Source organism: Strix uralensis, chromosome 19 (assembly GCF_047716275.1).
Source record: "Strix uralensis isolate ZFMK-TIS-50842 chromosome 19, bStrUra1, whole genome shotgun sequence".
Taxonomy (NCBI): domain Eukaryota; kingdom Metazoa; phylum Chordata; class Aves; order Strigiformes; family Strigidae; genus Strix; species Strix uralensis.
Genome location: NC_133990.1, coordinates 10,226,246 through 10,243,790, shown reverse-complemented (window position 1 = coordinate 10,243,790; position 17,545 = coordinate 10,226,246). Strand labels below are relative to the sequence as shown.

General features: G+C 47.7%; 1 protein-coding gene across 14 annotated transcripts in view; it reads right to left on the bottom strand.

The window, feature by feature from the left end:
* Window positions 1–17,545, bottom strand: part of CACNA1G (calcium voltage-gated channel subunit alpha1 G) — a 149,839-nt gene that overhangs the window by 43,087 nt on the left and 89,207 nt on the right. For all 14 annotated transcript variants that reach the window (XM_074888963.1, XM_074888962.1, XM_074888948.1 and 11 more), the window contains 7 exons: window positions 16,502–16,595; window positions 15,714–15,898; window positions 15,123–15,569; window positions 9,429–9,529; window positions 8,121–8,244; window positions 5,114–5,182; window positions 4,049–4,233 (listed from right to left, as the gene is read on the bottom strand). In XM_074888963.1, coding sequence (XP_074745064.1) covers window positions 4,049–4,233; window positions 5,114–5,182; window positions 8,121–8,244; window positions 9,429–9,529; window positions 15,123–15,569; window positions 15,714–15,898; window positions 16,502–16,595 — 1,205 coding nt within the window. The remainder of the gene's footprint in view (window positions 1–4,048; window positions 4,234–5,113; window positions 5,183–8,120; window positions 8,245–9,428; window positions 9,530–15,122; window positions 15,570–15,713; window positions 15,899–16,501; window positions 16,596–17,545) is intronic.

Below are 17,545 nucleotides of genomic sequence, written 5' to 3'. Positions count from 1 at the left end.
AAGGACTTCAAGCCATGTTCTCAGAGGTATGTAGGCAACTCATTTCCAATGATTTCAATGGTAATTAGGTACTTTGGAACCTTTAAGGATCCTGACTTAGGTATTCTGTCCACTGTCACACAGGATGGAACTGAAGTCAGGTCTTCTAAATCAAAGGCCCGTGGTCTAAACTACTGGAGCATCCTTAAATTTTGGGGAACAAGGAAGAAATTTAATCTCCAGAGTCTAAAGATGATAATTTCCTCCAACACTTATTAAGAAAGCCTATTCTAGAAATAATAAAGTGATTTCCCTTGTGAGATACTATTTGGTATCCAGCAGAGAGAGAAAATAGGAGGTTACTCATCTGACTTCGCAGAGTCATGTGTGTTGAGGAAAAAAAGGGCTGAGAAACTGCAGCATTTGGCTGCTTTCAGTGTTTTGATCAACCAGGGAATTCCTCAAATGAGAATGCATGAGGGTAAAAGCTGCCACCAGTTTAGCTCCACGCCAATGCTGTTTCCAGCCCTACAGAGAGAGAAGACTTTGAAAAGATTTTGAAAAATAATAGTTCTTACTAATGAAAACTTTCAGACCTTGGAGCTGCCTCAGACTCAGGGCCTGATCCAACGTTGAGGCAAGTCCATGCAAAGACTCCTGCCACTCTCCTGAGAGTCTGATAACTCTCTTAAGAAGTGCCAATGAAATCCTCAGCATTTCCAAATTATTAGTGTCACCTCCAATATGTCAACATACAGCATCCCCGCACCTCATCAATATTGCCCATGGTCCTGCTGGTATCAGGCTTGTAAACTCATCTGACCCACGACTCCTGCAATTTATCGCTGAAGGATGCAGCTGATTTGGAGCCCTCTGGGCGTGCCAGAGCTGTAGACCTGCCAAGGTTGCATTCAGGACAATTCCAGTCCCAGAAACTAAAATGAGACCATTTTCTTCCTTTCAGTGTGAAGAAATGTTAATTCCTCAAGTTCTTCCTGGTTCTGCTGGTCTCAGCATTCCCAATGCTGTTAAACCCCTGGTGTGAGACACTCCAAACCCACTGCCAGCCTCATCCCAGCTGGATCACATTTACTAACATTAAGGCTGCTAGCCTGATCAGAGCTCTCAGAAGAAGTAGCACTTAGATGAAATAGCAGATCAACATTAATGAAGACCTTCCTCCACAGATTAAAAAAAAAATTAGCAAAGGTGATAATATGAAAGATAGAAGAGAATCTATGAAATGACTATTTCATACTGTGATGGTATGAAAAGTGAATAATTTATCCATCTGCTTTGGAAGTCAAAGCCCAGGCTCTGTAGAGAGTAAAACAGCACTGAAGTCCATCCACATTAAACTTGAATACATTTTCAATTTGATTTCTCTTGTATCTTAAGCTACAACACTTGATCCCAACAACAGCAGGTTGAACGCATTAGGAAGGAATGTTATTGTATAAGCAATCCCTCTACTGGCTGAAACATCAGAGGGTCATGGAAACATCTTTAAATGTCACTCCTGTGTGAACATATTTTTGGAATTCTGGTCATAAAGCTGGGCTCGAATCCTCATGGATTCAATTTGGAGGCTGATAATCAATCATGCAATCAAAAGCCCACGATTGGCACACAGGCCAGATTTTAATGACTGGGCAAAAAACACAAACATGTGTAGTTCTGTGTGCTGTGTAAAGCAACAGGGTTGTTTTCACAGGAGAAAATAAGAGACAGAATGAGGGAGGTCTCTTGCAAGAACCCCTTCAGACCATCAACCAGGAAAGCCAATGCAGAGATGATGAAGGCTGTCCCTGCTCTCGAGTTGAGTGTGATATGCACAGCCATGGCTGGGCTTCTCACTGAGGGTGTCGTCCCTGCAGCCCTGTCCCCAAGGGCCCACAGAGAGGGAGGACAGAATGAGCTGGGTTAGCTCCTCTGTGGTGGGGATGAAGCATTTGCTTTGTTCTCTGCCCCACACCTCCCTGGAAAGGAAGAGCATTGGCTTGGTCTCCACGGGGCACTTCACCCTGACACGGGGACTGGAGCCACGGTGTGCAAAGACCTCAGGTCGCCTATCCCAGCTGTCATCCCACGTTGCTCCAGCTGAACATCCCAGGCAGTGACAACGTGATCCCCGAGCCATGCGGTGCAGCCCGCGGCAAAGGCAGAGCGGGCAGCTGCGGGCAGAGGCGTGCTCAGGGCAGCCCAGATGTGCATCGCAGAGGCAGATGGGTTTACACATGTGGAGATTTATGACTTACTGAAAAGCCCCCAGTTTGATGGCTGCTTTTTCATTTCCTACAAATCTAATTACAGGGGAATAGAACTGATTGTGAACATATTTAGGGAATGGGCTTGTTGCTGTCTTTTTACATTTCCTTTGTAGTAGAAAGCAGCATGTTGGCTGAAAACATTCACACACTCTCTTGAGAAAACATATCAAATGCCAACAGGAATGGAATAGCAATGGAAGAGCCTAATCCTGCACATGCTCCAGATGGCAGGTCTTCCTCCAGCCTGCAGTTACTCAGTGGATTATTCCCCATAACTGCAGACTACTCATGCACATAGGTGACTGCAGAGAAAGGCTCTAGTAAACAAAGACCCAGGTCCTGGCCAGGCAGACCTATAGATCTACAAAGAAGCATACAGGGCTTTTACTAGGTCAGACGGGTGACTCCAGCAGGGCTCAGCACAACCCAAGCCTCTTCCTCTACATCCAATTTAACTACACCACCTCAAAAGAGAAACTTGCATTCCACAGTTCAGAGATGGGAAATCAATCCTTCTTTTACCCAGAGCTATCCAGATTATTTTGTAGTTTTTCTTAACACAGGTCAAAAATCAGCCAAAACGGAAGAGCAGAGCAGATCTACCGAACCAGCAATCTGGCAGAAACTACCCTCAGAAACTACAGTTGACATGGAGATGCCGGGGGACACATGAACAGAAAAAAGTCTGGAGTCACATAGGAAAGACAGTCTAGTCACATGGTCAGGGAGCTGAACCACACCAATAGCGTTATCTGTCCAGATAAAAATGATTAAAAGCAGCTCATGTCCTAAAACTCACCAGGCACAACATACACATCGTCCAATTTAACAGAATGTCTTTCATAGCTGTTAAGAATATTTGAAAGATATATGTATAGGCACAGCCATTGTTATTTAGACTTTAATTCGAACAAGGGTAGCAAAACAACATCTTCTGTCAGAAGCAGGATCCCATTTTTCTGTCCTGAAAGTCCTGACTCAAAGCAAACCTTTTATGAAGGAAGCAGCAGTAAGATATGACAGGCACACAAAGATGCTTTGAGCAGGAAGGTTTATTAGCTGCTGCATAACAAGAGCAGCAACAATAGTATTAAAGAGGGACTGCATTTAGCATGGAGTAAAACCTTCATGCCTTGGGGTACAGGACAAAACAGATGCCTGTTTGGAAGAGGCTGGTCCTTGGGCAGGTTCTTGTCAGTGGGGTGCCTGCCCCTGGAGCATGGGATACTGCCTGCTGCCAGAGATGGGGGACCAAGTTAGCAGGACAATTGCTTTCATCTTGTCTAGGCAATTTTCAAAGTAAATGTCTCTGTGAAATTAATGGGGAACTGAGGGAAAAAAAAGCTTCTTTGCATTCTAGGTTAAGCAACAGTTTAGTCTCTGCTTCCTTAAAAATGATCTGCCACCTGCTACTAATTTCCTTCTTTGTTATGAAAGCCATTGACTGCCTGAAGGAAAGAGGGAGAAGAAGCTGTTAAGCTGCACTTTACACAGAGCAAATGAGAACACAAATAGCAGGGGATGTGTGTTTTAATGAGCAAAAGAGGCATTGATCAGTTTACTACTGCACTTGAGGCTGGTCCCAAAACACAGCAAGTGCCCGGAGCTCCTCGCGGCTCTGCAGGACCTGCGGACGCTCATTGTCTGCGGAGCAGCAGGAGGCTGGGCACAACGCTGACAACAGACGCTGTGCCCTTGTCTCGCCTGCCCCTTCCCTTGCACAAATGCTGCAGGAGAGGCTCAGCTCCCTCTTTGGCACACACACCCTACATTCATCCTCTTCCTCATCCTCCACTTACCTTAAGGGCCGCAGCGTCCTCAGCAGTCTCAAAACCCGCAGCATCCCCAGGATTTTCGTGCCACTGTCCGACACCATCGAGACCAGAATGTCGATGACGGAGATGAGAACCAGCACCCCATCCAGCACGTTCCAGCTGCTTTTCAAGTAGGCTTTCTCCCCAAAACACAAGCCTAGTGCCACCACCTGCCCGGACACCAAGTTGCAACAAATGATAACTATCGCATCCAATATGTTTCTTCCAGTTAGCAACCTGCTGAGAATGCATTATTTACAGACACAAGTCTGCGAGTCCATTTGCTTCCCAGTATAGAAGCCTAATTAGACAAATCAGCAAAGTGTTATATTGCAAGGATTGTAAAAATACCTCTGCAGAAACATCCCAGATCGTTCCTTACAGCTGATGTATTTTTAATGCAGCTAAACATAGCTGCACTAAACTGTTCCTAACATGTTTAGCTCTGGCATAAAAAGTTTGATCACATTTTATTCCTGCAGACTGCTGGAGTAAAGGTTCAGAGTTGCTGACCCAAAGCAATCATTTGCAAGCTTTGCAAATAAAGAAACTAGAGAAACTTTCCAAAGAAAGAGCAATTGTTCTGCGAGATGATTATGAATTACACAAGAGAGATTTACAGCAATGGGTTTCTGAACCTCCTGCCTCAAATCCAACAAAGTGTTTCAACGTGCTTAAGTCTCTCCCTCCTCAGGAAAGCACATAGCTGCTTAGGTTGTTGAGGACAATTGGTTGTTGAAGACAATGGGACTTACATGCATGGTTGAAGTTAAGCATGTACTCAGGAGCTTTGCTGAATAGGGAAGGATTGCTGAACTGAAGCATCCCATTGCTCATATAATGGTGTAAATCAAGAGCAACTTCAGTGAAGTTGTTCTGATGTAAAAACGTGCTCAGAATAAGGCATATGGTAGGTATTTGAATATGATTCAGAAGAGGAAAATATACACCTCACTTGTAGCTGGTAGACCTAGGGGTTTTGAGAGTCCACCATAATAAAATAATATCACTAATATAATACAGGCGCACTTATCCTCCTGCTACATTTACCTTAACTGTCATCTCAGTCAGGAAGATAACCGTAAAGATGTAGTTGGAGAGCGTAAGGAAAATCCGTTCCTGTGAAAAAGAAAATAAGAGACAATATTTTATAGCCTGCTTTCCACAGCTGTACAGCTCCCTCTGCATATTTGGGTGGTTTCTAACTGTTGTCCAGCTTCTGTGCTGAAACAAGTCTTGGACTGTTTGCTCGCAAAGAGGGAAAAAATCCAAATATTTAGACAATAACACTCTGCACAGTTCAGCACTGCCAGTGCCCGGATGCGTGTCAGCACCATGGACAGGGGCAGCCGCCGGCACATGCCCCAAAGCCCCCCATTTGCCCCCAAACCTCCCCAACTTGACCCCCAAATCCCCGCCCCCCAGCAGAAACAGGGAGATCTCCCCCCCTTGGAGCATGCTTGACAAATCTCTACCTGCCCCTCACCTGCGGGAGTCATCACACAGTGCAAATATCACCGAGTTCCCAATTCTCCTACAAATTAAGTCAATATTAGAGTGGCTGTGCTGCCAGGCAAGCAGGGCCCATGGGACGCCGAAGCGCAGCTGGCATGACCTGTCACAGCTCCACCAAAGCCAGTGAAGCTCTGGGGGTTTACGCCAGCTGAGACCTGCCCCCAAAAGGTTGATTCACTGGCCCAAAGCCACAGGCTAGACCTGGGCACGAAGCCCACTAGTCTCATCTCCCCGTCCCTTGTGCTATCCACCAGACCATGCAGTCCTCACTGCCACCGCTCTGCTATAGCCGCTGGTGATTACAGATGAGACCATGGACTGGTTCCCTATCTGTAGTTAGCAGAAACCTTTCTTTTTAATGATGATCATTAAATAAATTACACTTTTCCCTAATCCCTGAACAATCTCTGATTGCCTGCACTGAGAAATGGACAGCAGAAGGCGGCGGCTGGAGGAAAGATGATGCGTATGCATGTATGCATGTGCGCATACAATTGAACCAGCCCCAGTTCTGCTAATAACAATTTTGGATTTATTTCTGCCTCTCCCTACAGAGCAGTCCTGTAAGAGATGCAGATCTCTCGCTCAAAATGAGATGCAATTTAAACAAGACAAAACACCTTGGCAACTCTCTCGCTTGCCAGATCATGATTTACTGAAAGTGACTCAGGAACCACAGAGTAGCTTGTTTCCATACTGGGTCCATAATTAATTAGGTCCTAGACCTGCACTGTGATTGCCTGAGCTGTGATAGGAAACATCTCCAGCCGTTAGCTGACTGCCACACAAAAGACTGCTGTAGAGGGCTAGGCAGTACGCAGGAGAAAGAGGGTAGGGACCCGCTTGTGGAGCTGGAGATAAAACAGCAATAGCACAGAGGAAAGACTGAGGATATTACATTCTTCTCTGGCAACTGTGTGGCTATTTTGAAGGATAATCTCCCTGGCCCATGTCGCACACTCTGTGATGGGGAGCACGTGTTGGCTAGCAACAGCATCCCCTGTTCTGATAAGCCAGCTGAAACTGGGACAGGGAAAGAGAACTCGCTTGAAGCAGCAAGAAAATCCACAGCTCGGGGAAGCAAAGTACAATTATTTTAAACAACTCAAGCTAAACTAACTCGATTTCCAGATGAGAGCTCCATCAGCACAGGCAGGGCCTGCGCACTCCTGACTCCCCTGCTCCCTGCCCCACCACTCAGCATCCCCCTTCTCCTCTCTGCTGCTCCCAGACTGGGGTCCGGCTCAGCTCCAGCCCTGGATGACCCATTTGGGTTCCTTTGGTTATAACCTGATGCTGATGAACCTCACAGCAGTCCCTGTCTCCTTTCCTCTCTGTAGTCTTCCAATGCCCGGGGACACCACAGCTCATCCTCCTCCTCTCATATATAAAGTACTGGTTTTTCATGCTACAGCTCTTTGCTGTGGACTCCTCTGACTCGTGCACGTCACCCCATTCCCTCCATCTCTCTGTAACTACAGTCCCTTTTGGAGCCAGCCTTGGTGAACACTGACTCTCAGAGGACACAGCAAGGGGTTCCAAAGAAGCATTTGGGATTTCAAGGGACATTCTCAGGGTGCCCCATTTGGGGAACAGCAGGGTGATTTCCTCCTGCTAGACTGGCCAGCACAGAGTCCTGCTCTCTTCTTGCAGCTGTGAGCTGGTGCACTATGACTGCATGATAACCAAAAGAAAAAAAATGGATTTAGGCAAGGGACCGCTGGGCAAACTGTTACAGGAAGGAGGACTACTAGGGAAAGCTTAAAATAGGCACAGAGCAGCCAAGACTCCAGTTTTAAGGTCTTACATTGAAGATCCACAAAAATGAACAGCCTGACACGCCTACATCAACAAAACAGGATTCTATACGATTGCGATATGAGCAGTCTTTTGCAATACATCAGCAAGAGCCCAGTGTATCTCTCAGCCACAATCTATGCTAAAATAAGAGCAATAGGATGATTCTGCCCCTCTCATTGATAGATGTTGGTGGTGTGAGGGTCTGGTTTAAGAAATCCTTACATAGTCTATTAAAACAAAAAGGTTCGGGGAAATGGCATTACTGTGCGTGTATCAATTCAGTTTTTCTTGTGTCACAACAAAGCTGATGCACAAAGGGGAGAGAAGAGTATGAAATGAACAGTTTCTCCCATTCCCTTCGCACCACACATACGTGCCCATAGAGAACAGATGGAAGAAACGAACATTGTGTTGAGAGAGGAAAAGTGTTTGAAGGTTTATCAGGGAAGGAAACCAAGACAGATGTCATGCTTATGTCATGTGTTAAAACCTTGATCGTACTTGCAGAAATGGGATATTCAATATATTGCAGGTCATGAGCTCTGCTCTTGTACTTTGAAAGGACTCTGGGTAGGGACCAGGAGAGTTGCTGTACCTAATTCAAAAGATAAGCAGGGGGTGTTGGCAGCTTCCCATTTAAAAAAAGAGAAAGAAAGTGAGACCAAGTGCACAGCAGTGGGGTCCAAGCCACGGGTGTTGGCTCCACAAGGAGCACAGGAAAAGGTTAACCTTGGAAACTCACAGCACTGTGAGGCTCGATTTTGGGTCGTTCCATGGCAATGGTAATGCAGTTCAGGAAAATGATCACCAAGACGATATGATCAAACATCTTGTGTGTGATGATTTTATTGCACATCATACGGAATCTGCCAAGAAAGACAAAAAAAAAAAAAAAGAGGACACACAGACTAACTATTAATGCTTGACTGGCTGAGGAGAAACGCAGCAGCTCGACGCATGGCAGGGGAATCAAGTGCTCTGTTTGCAAAGCAGATGAGCTACAATCTCCCAATCCCCTCCCTGGCAGAGCCGCAAGCTGTGGGCAGAGTCGGGTATGAATAGAAAAGGATCCAAGCTACAGAATTAGGCCACAAATTCGAAGCCCTGGTAAGGTTCACAGGGGGCTTTGGGTCACTTGAAATGGAGCAGCTGCTTCCACAACTTGGACACGCAGCCAGGTTTGGATCTGCTCCCCTGCCTTGTCTGTAGTGCTCAGGTTTAGCTTAAGTAAAGGAAGAAATACTCCCAGCAAGCCCGTAAGGGTTGAGTACACACGGAACAAAGGGACAGAAGCTATTTATTGTGACAGATGGCTGTACACTGACCCAGGATTTATAATACTGTATTACATTTCCCAAAGTCTGTTTCTGAAAATCTCTCTAATCTTTGTATGAATGAACTCGAATGCTGTCCAGGGCCCACCAGCTCAAAGACAGGAAACCCCTGCTGAGCGTGGGTGCATGTCCAGAGGAACACGTAGGAGAGCATGGAGCCCAGATGGCCCCAGCGCGGCTGGGCTTTGGGAAGGGCAGAGCTGGGGACCTGCAGGTGATGAGAGGGTGTTTTCTGGGGGGTGTTGGGAGAGAGACAAAGGGAAGGGGGAGGACAGAGAAGTCCAGGCTGAGAGGCAGGTTTAGGACATCCAGGAGTGTCCTCTGCTGTAAGTGTACAGCCAAGGACAAATTCAGATTTCTCTGATTAATGCAGCACCTCTCCCCTTTGCTTCAAACTCTCCATGCTCTGGCGAGTGAAAAACTTGCAGAGCACTGACATCACTGATGAAGCAAACAATGAACTTGATAAAGCTGCTGTCATGCCCTGGGCTATGGGTCTCTACTGGATGCTCCTATGCCAGGGCCATGCCCTCCCGGAGCAGCTCTCTGCAGCCAGTGGCTTTTTGATGTGTGACCTCGATGTAGTGCGGAAGCCAGGACTGGGAGTTTTGTGGTCTGACAGAGAGACCCATCTGGGATAGATGGGCAGAGTGAGCCATCGCAACGAGTGCACCCGTGCCCGGCACACCACCACTGCTTGAGCACAGCTGCCTTACCTTGAGTGAGGGGCAAAGATGTAGATGGACCAGGAGTCTCTCTGTTTGCAGCAGTTGGGGAGATGTGCCCGTACCCACGCCTTCATGCGGTCCCTTTTGCTCTAGGAGGAAAACGTACAACAGAAATGTACCAGGAGGAAAACACAGAGAGAACTGTTAAAAAAAATAACCCCCCAAAACTTCCAAGTGAAGCACTTGGTGCAATTTTTCACTGAACACATATCTCCAAGTGCTCAGTAAAGCTGCAATAAAATTATCTCCCCCAAAAAAGACCCTGCTGGGCAGGGGAAGGAGCTCTGCCAGCTAGGCAAGGGCTGTGATCACAGGGTTTGGTCTAACTTCTTCCTCCACACGGTAACTGCATCTGGCACAGGGTTAGCTAAGAGGACAAATGTGAGAAATAAAACCCTTGCCCAGAGGACTGATAACCCTCTCCAATCAGCTCAGTCCCTCCTGATACTCATCAGATGCTTGCCTGAATCTTCTAAGGATTTTGGGATATTTTTGTGCAGTTTTTATTGTTTGGATTTTTTTAAATATAGAATGCTTATGTCAGAGGTTATAAAGGGAGCAGAAGGGCAAAGTCCCGTGTCCATGGAAAGCTGTAGAAATCATTTGGGACCCAAGTTTTGGTCCAGGAATGCAATGGCAAGCATCTACCTCTCATTCAGCATGAACAGATTAGATGGGAGATTATAAAGCCAGAAGGCAACATCGTGGCCAGCCTGACCTTCTGCATGAACACAGGCCATCCGACTCCCACAAATTAATTCCTACTTGAAGACACAGCGCATCCTCAGCCACGCATACTTCTGTTTTAGACTGTCTGCAAGGTCATTTAAGGTCAGGAGGGCAGATTGTCAAAACCTTAGCCAGCAGGACAACTGAAGACATGAAAAATCAGATGCTGAAGGGGAGCCTCATCCCAGCTGTAACAGCCTCTAGATTAGGTTTGTCACGTTCGTGTCCATAGGTCTGCGAGGTGAGGTCAGGATCTTTAATCCAATTGACATCTCAGTGCCAGCGCCTTGTGCACAGACAACCAGCAGAAGCCAGGCAAACGTCTCACCCACCACGACGGGGCTTTCCCAGCTCTTCCAAATAGAAGCACCAGAAGATAAAACCACAGACCAGTGTGTGCAATGTCATCACAATGCTTTGCAATGACAGATAAATAAAAACGAATCCTTGCTCTTTCATTACCCTTATTTCCCCACTAGCACCTGGGCTTGGATGTGCAGACATGTGGGAATGTGGCCACATGGGCCCTTTGAAGCTTTCTTCTGCAGATGTTCAGAAAAGGAGCTGTGAAGCACAGTGCAGGAATCGCTGCTCATACCCCAGGAGTGCCCAGACCCCAGGGCTGAGGCACTTTTATTTATTTTGTCCTGGAAACAGGGAGGGGAGATTCGTTCAGAGCCAAGCTGTTAGCAATTGGAGGTACTCTGGACTGTAAAAATGGGATTTGTTAGGGTAATTGAGTGGAATGGAGGAAGTGCTTTCTGTTCCTACACACACTCAGCCAGGGGTCTCATTAGCGATGGGTAATAGCTAGTGTAGTGTCCATTTTAATGAAAGCACTCGGTGACAACCTGAACCCTTCAAAAAATGAAAACCACCTTGTGAAAATAACAAGAAAAGTTTGAACAACAAAAAAAGCTAGATCTTTCTACCCCTCTCCTTCAGCTGTCTGTTCTTCCCTCCCCTTCTACACAAATACAGACCACGCCACAGCACACCAGTAAGCTTTGGCCACGTCTTGGCTGTTTTCACATCCCTTTTCCAACTCCAGGCAAGGAGTCAGAACTGATCCCTTCTCTCTAAACTGTATTTAATAGAGCATGCATCCTTGGGGTTGCGTTATCCCTTCGAGCAGCCTAGTTAGTTTAATTATCCATAGATTTAACAAAGGTAAATAAACGGATAAAAATCAGGTGTCTGCTCAAAGTTGTGGCGAGAACAGGGATTGCTACCCCAGCCTCTGGACATGGAGTAATAGCTGCAACTTGGTCCAGTTCATTTTGCGAGCTGGAAGGTTTCCAGAAGTATCTTTTATTCAAAGCAGTTCTGGTATTTATCATGGGGATTTGTAGTGAATGGTAATGCGTCAGCAGCACAGAATGCTTCTTTATATTCCTTTTGTCCAATTTTAATGCCAAAGATATTTTGGGGTTTGGCTAATTGTTGCAGCTTGCAGTTCATGGGCTAGATCAGATAACAAAGGCAAAAAGTGATCTTCCATCATGTCTCTCTATTCAGCGTGTTAGAGTAAGGGCAAGCACCAGGGCTTGGCTGGGGCTGGCTCAGCTGGGGCTGCAGCCTGGCTGCTCTGTACAGGGCCAAGTACCTCTGCAGAAATCTAAAGTCAAAGGAATTACTCCAGATTTCCACCAGTGGAACAGTGCGGTTCAGTTAATTTGAGCCAAATGTAAGATATTTGTGAAATAAAACTCGAGCATTTCCAGCCTAAGTCCCATCAAATGCTTTCTCCATGAGGTCCAGACACGTATCAGCTACTTACAATCAGGCTGATTGCTGCTTAAGCCTGCATTATGTTCAAAGCAATATATCAATTATGTGATTTAAATCGTATCTATTTGTTCATAAAACACACCTGGACAGGATGAATAAAGATGCAGGGGGAGAAGAAAACCAGTCTTTAATTCAGTTGCCAGTGACTTAGACAAAATCTCCGCAGGTAAGACCACCCAAACTCCCCCCGGCCAGCACGCAGGCAGGGGCCAGGACATGGTGTGATGCTGCCTGCTAACAGGCAGCGGTGCTGCTTTCACCCAGCAGCATGCTAACAGGGCCCTCTGATCCCACAGCAAGGAGAGCTGCTGATAAATAGCTGCTTTTATTTTTTTTTAGGACTTTCAGATATTAATATACTTCTGAGGGCAGGATGAAAGGCAGTTGGCATTAAAAGATGACTGATGCACTCCTTGGAGTGAGGGAAAGGCTCAGATTTATAAAAGATTTATCATAACAATGGGGGGGAACTGCTGAAAAATGCTCTACAAGCGGCAACGGACCTCCAGGCAAGCTGGAAGCTGCATGGAGGCACTCAGGACCTGATTATTTAATTTTAAATATGCAGCAGGGGCAGGCTGAGAGGGTTTGGGGAGCAGCTGGACTTCACGCCACAGAAAAAAGTGCAATAGGCCACAGGGAAAGGAGCTGCGATTGCAACGTGCAATGAGGTTTTGGGGAGGAGGGACACATTTGGTTGCAGATTCAGTGTTTCTGCCCTGAAAACTCAGCAATTTGGGTAGTAAAGCACCCAAAAGCATCCGAAATCCAGCAGATATGAACCTCAAAGACCTCGTAGCAGATCCCTGATCTCAGTCACGGCCATGTGAACCCAACCAGGCAGCAGATCGCTCACTCTGTGAAGTTTCTCCTTGCCTGCATTCATGCAATGAAGCACAGATTTCAGCCCCCTGATTTTATACTTTTGGGGAGAAGAGCTATCAGGGGCCTGATTCTGGCCCCTCAGAAGGATGTAAATTCAGAATAAACTCATTGAAGGCAGCAGAGCGGCACTAATATAATGGGAGCCTGGGAGATCCAAACGAAGCCTTTTCACTTCCTTTTATTTCTGCGCAGAGGCAATCAAAACCAGCCAGCAAGGAAAGATGTGAAGCTTTGTTGCAGAAGGGCATATTTAGGATTACTTTGATCTGAATAACAGTTGAGTTCTTTTCTTCTTTTGTTGGTGGGGGAGTTTTGAATTTTATTTTTTCCATTTAAAAAATAATTACTTTTTTCCTGACTTTGTCAAGGCTAATTTAGGGGCAAAGCATCACCCCAAACGTCAGGAGGGAATCACAAAGGGAAGCTCCGCAACCTGGGGGCTCATTTCGCTAATCTAAGCAATATTTTCCGATCCATCTGGTTTAGCGATTTGCCGTGAAGACATATTTCGGAACACGGGGAAAGGCGCCAGCCAGCTGTGGATGTCCCAGTTGTGGCTATACCAGGGGCTAGGGCACAATTTATTTACCCTATTCTTTCCCTAGGCATTTGCTTCTGACCACTCCATGGGAGAGGACTGAGGGACCTTTGGTCTAACCCTACATGGCCAGACCTCAGCACACAGAAGATGACATTTTGTTTACACTAGAAGCAGCTGCCATAATAAAGATTTAAAACGTGCATCTTATTCAACAGCCTATCGTCAGCACTGGCTGGGGCTGCAGGGCCAGGTGGGACAGGAGAGGAAGGACATGTCCCATCACACGATGTTCAGCACAAGGGGGCTGCTGGCTTCTGATCTAGCAGGGGGAAAGGAAGGGACCTGCGGGATGTTTGGATCAGGCGAGCTGGAAAAAGCAGCAGATGTTGGAGCATGAAAAAAAAATTCCCTAGCTAGCAATACAGAGCATGGTCTCTTGATCACTTTTAATAGTGCTTTTTCCAAAAATAATTACTGCTCCTTTTCTTAAAAATTCAATTTATTTTATGGAGGTTAAAAACCAGGTTAAGACAATCAGTAAAAATCCCAGGCTGAGGATCCATGCTGGAGATGTAATGGGATAATGGCTTTTTTTAAAGGCGATTCACAGCTGAGTGACTCCATTCTGCCAGTACTAACTCTCCTCCTGTTCCTTCTCTGGAGTCAGTGCTGCCTTTCGTATCCCTTCACATGCTCCAAGTTCCATTTTCATTCAACAAAGTCAGTAAAATACAGTAAAATCACGTCCACAAGCTGCAGCTTTCCTGTTCTCAGTACCGCCTCAGTACCATCATGTGGCGCTACCCAAAACTCATTCACTTCACCAACAGAAACAGTTACCCCCTGGGGATGACACATAAGACCATCTCATTTTTAAGCCCAAGAACAAGGTAAAGTGAAACAAAGAGGTAACCTGGGAAGAGCAGGAAACACCCTAAAACTGTCCCTCCCAGGGACATCCTGACCCACACATAACAGCCCGGACTGTGGGCATCCTGCTGCCCAGCTCAAGCCCCTCTCTGCCAGCCACGCAAAAAACCTTGAAAAGCAGCCAAATTCCTCTTATTCCCTAAGATACAAACATCCACGGGGAAAAAGACCCAGGGACCCTCATTCCTTCCCTGCGCTTACAGACCTTTTAGTCAATATTTCCTAAATAGCACTTTTCAGGCCTGTGGAAGAGAGATGCTTATTGGCCTAATGCCTCTTCATTGCAATTAATGCAAAGCCTTTGAAATTACCATCGTCTCTACAGGACTAACGCTGCCATGGGAATGGGGGACCAAACCCTGCCCTTTCGTTGCCTGTTGGTGTCAATAGAAATTTGCTGCTGTGCGTGGGGACAGAAAGCTGAATAATGGTTGGAGAGCAGGGAAAGTTACTTGTTTTTTAAAATAAAGAAAGAAAAAAATAAACCCAGAAAAGCATATATTTCCAAGAGGTAGCTTTTGCTCTGCACCTTGTAGTGGAACCTGGGGAGTTCTGCCCTGATCTCTTCATCTGATACTGCACTAAGATACTTAATATGATGCCAACCCCATTTCTGATGGCATCCACTGCCCAGAGACCTTCTGGTGCTCTTCGGGGTGACTCTCAGTCTAGTCTGGTGGTGATGGTGAGACCTGGTCCCTGCAATAGGCCATCACTTTGCACCCATTCATGCACTCCTGAGACAGCTACAAGCATCACTTTAACAAGGGAAAAAAACCCAAAACGAGCACTTGGCATTTCCTTACCATGTTGCCTTCATCATCGCAGTCATCGCAGTCCTGTTGAGGGTCATCAAGGTGGAGCTGGTGCAGCAGCAGACCCGGAGAGGTCTTGCCATTGCAGTCTTGGTGCTCAGAGGTGGATGTTCGGCTGCTGTGCATGCTGCTGGTCCGGTACAGGGAAGGCACCTGCAGGGTATCCTGGAGGTCGAAGGAGCCTTTTGTTTCCAGTGACTCCATGCGATGAGGCAAAGAGCCGTTGAAGCTGCCGGCCCGGCTGGAGCGCTCCTCATCCGAGCTCTCCCCTTCCTCCGAGCTCTCCTTTCCCTCCCCGGAAAGGAGGGACCTGCGCTCGCCACTCTGGCCCCGACGCTTGAGGCTGGGGGCCCGGCCGATGCTGTTCCAGCTGGAGCGGCGGCTGTTCCAGCTGCTGCTGGCACGCCAGGGGCTGTGTGGGGAGCTGCGGGCGCTGGGCTGCGGGAAGGACAGGGAGAGCATCAGCCCCGTGCCACCCACCCCATGCTGGGCTGCTGCTGCGCCAGCTGGGGTGGACGGATGGACAGACAGCCCCGCAAGCCCAACAGACAGGCGCTGAGCAGGAGGAGGTGACACGAGTACCGGGGACTTGAGCTCATAGGCAGTGGGGTCCACGGAGACACCGCTGGCCCGGCGGGACTCATAGCCCTGCGCTGCATCTCCAAACATGGCACTCTTAGGCATGGGCATCGGCGTGGCAGCGGTGTGTATGATCAGTGGTGGGGTCAGGCTCTTCTTCAGCTCCGGGTGGTCACTCAGGGCCATTACTGGAAGACACAAGTGGGTTTTAGGTGTCACACCTCAAGGGGCACGTCTAAACCTGCTCTCGGGCAGGCAAAGCAACTGCACAGAGATGGCCCTCCTCCAAGCACCAGGAGGATGGGGGCCAAAAAGCCCTTCTGGAGAGCTGAGAGCCTGTCCTTCTGCCTGGCAGGGGAGCAGGGAGACATAAATCAGGAGTGGGATCAGGTGCCAATGGGATCAGATGCCAACAAGAGAGGAGAGCAGATGCAGACCGTCATCTGCTGCAGCTCAACCTTCCAACCAACACCTGCCAGCTCCAACTTTGGGAACTTCCTTGCCCATGCTGGGGCTCCCTCCATCCTCCTTCCTCCACTTGTGCCCCTGCAGAGACCCCAAAAGCCCAGACCTCAGGCTCAGAAGGGAGATTATGGCCTGAACGCCATCCGGTCTGTCTCTGTCTGCATCCCATGATCCTGCCACACACCTGCTGGCCTTGGTCAAGCCTGCCACAGTTTGGATGGACTATACCGTTCTCCCTGGGAGGGCTCTTCCCTTTGGAACACATTGTTTTCACAGAAAACCGAGGTTTCTGCAGAAGGGCCTGTCCTCCCAGGGTTGTTACTCACAGGCTGGATTTGACAAGTTCTTCTTAAGTCCTCCCTCCTCTTCCAGGCTGCGGTGAAAGAGATCCGCCTCGGAATCAGACTTGGAAGCATCACCCTGGAGCAAAACAGAGGGCTTCAGCACGGGGGGTGACAGGCCATGGTGCACGGACACCCCTTTGAAACGGATTCCCATCTCCAACACCACAGCTATGGATCCACTGAATTTCGTACCACGATGCAACATCACCTTCCACAAAATGACGCATGCACATATTTATACCACAGACTAATTAACCTCCTACCAGGAAGACAGACTGCCTCTGGCTCCAAATGTGGTCCCAGAAAGGGATCAGAAAAAAACCCCTATTGCTTAATTTTTGCTGCTGGAATTGCACACTAGGCAAATATTCAGGAAGGACAGATATCTGATGAGCAATTTTGGGACAAAAATTGACCCTACTCATCTCTCTTAATTTATACACTATGGCTTAAAACTCCCTGTGTGTCGCTCTTTCTAGTGGTGCTTTGATGAAGCAATCCAGGACTCAGAAGGGGCACAAGGGACCCCGACTTTCCAACGCAACTAATGGGCACATGTCAATAGACGCCTCACCAGCGCAGAGAGTATCCAGGTGGCAGAACCTGATAACGACTGCCATGGGTGGTCATTCCCCTCCCAGCTGTGAGACACAACAGAAGCAGAAGCTTGGTGATTTATGCTGTATCATTTGGGGGATTTAAATTCCACTGTTTCATTTCGAACGCTGGGGTTTGAACGAGAGCTGCCCGCTTTGGCATGGGCCTGTCCTCAGGAGGAGAAAGAAGACGTTTACCATTGCTTGCAGCGTGGTGCCTGGGCTCTCGCTTGGTCTTGCGGCATGGACCTGATTAGGGACGTCCCTGGGCGCCCCACTGATTCTGTCCATTGGCACTGCAGAAAGGCGCTTAGGGTGTGGTATAGTCAGGATACACCCGACGGGCAATGGTGCTCTCCAGAACAATACCCATCCAAAAGAGGAGGATTCGCGGCCGAAACCACTGCTCTGGCAAAGGGCACCAAACCCC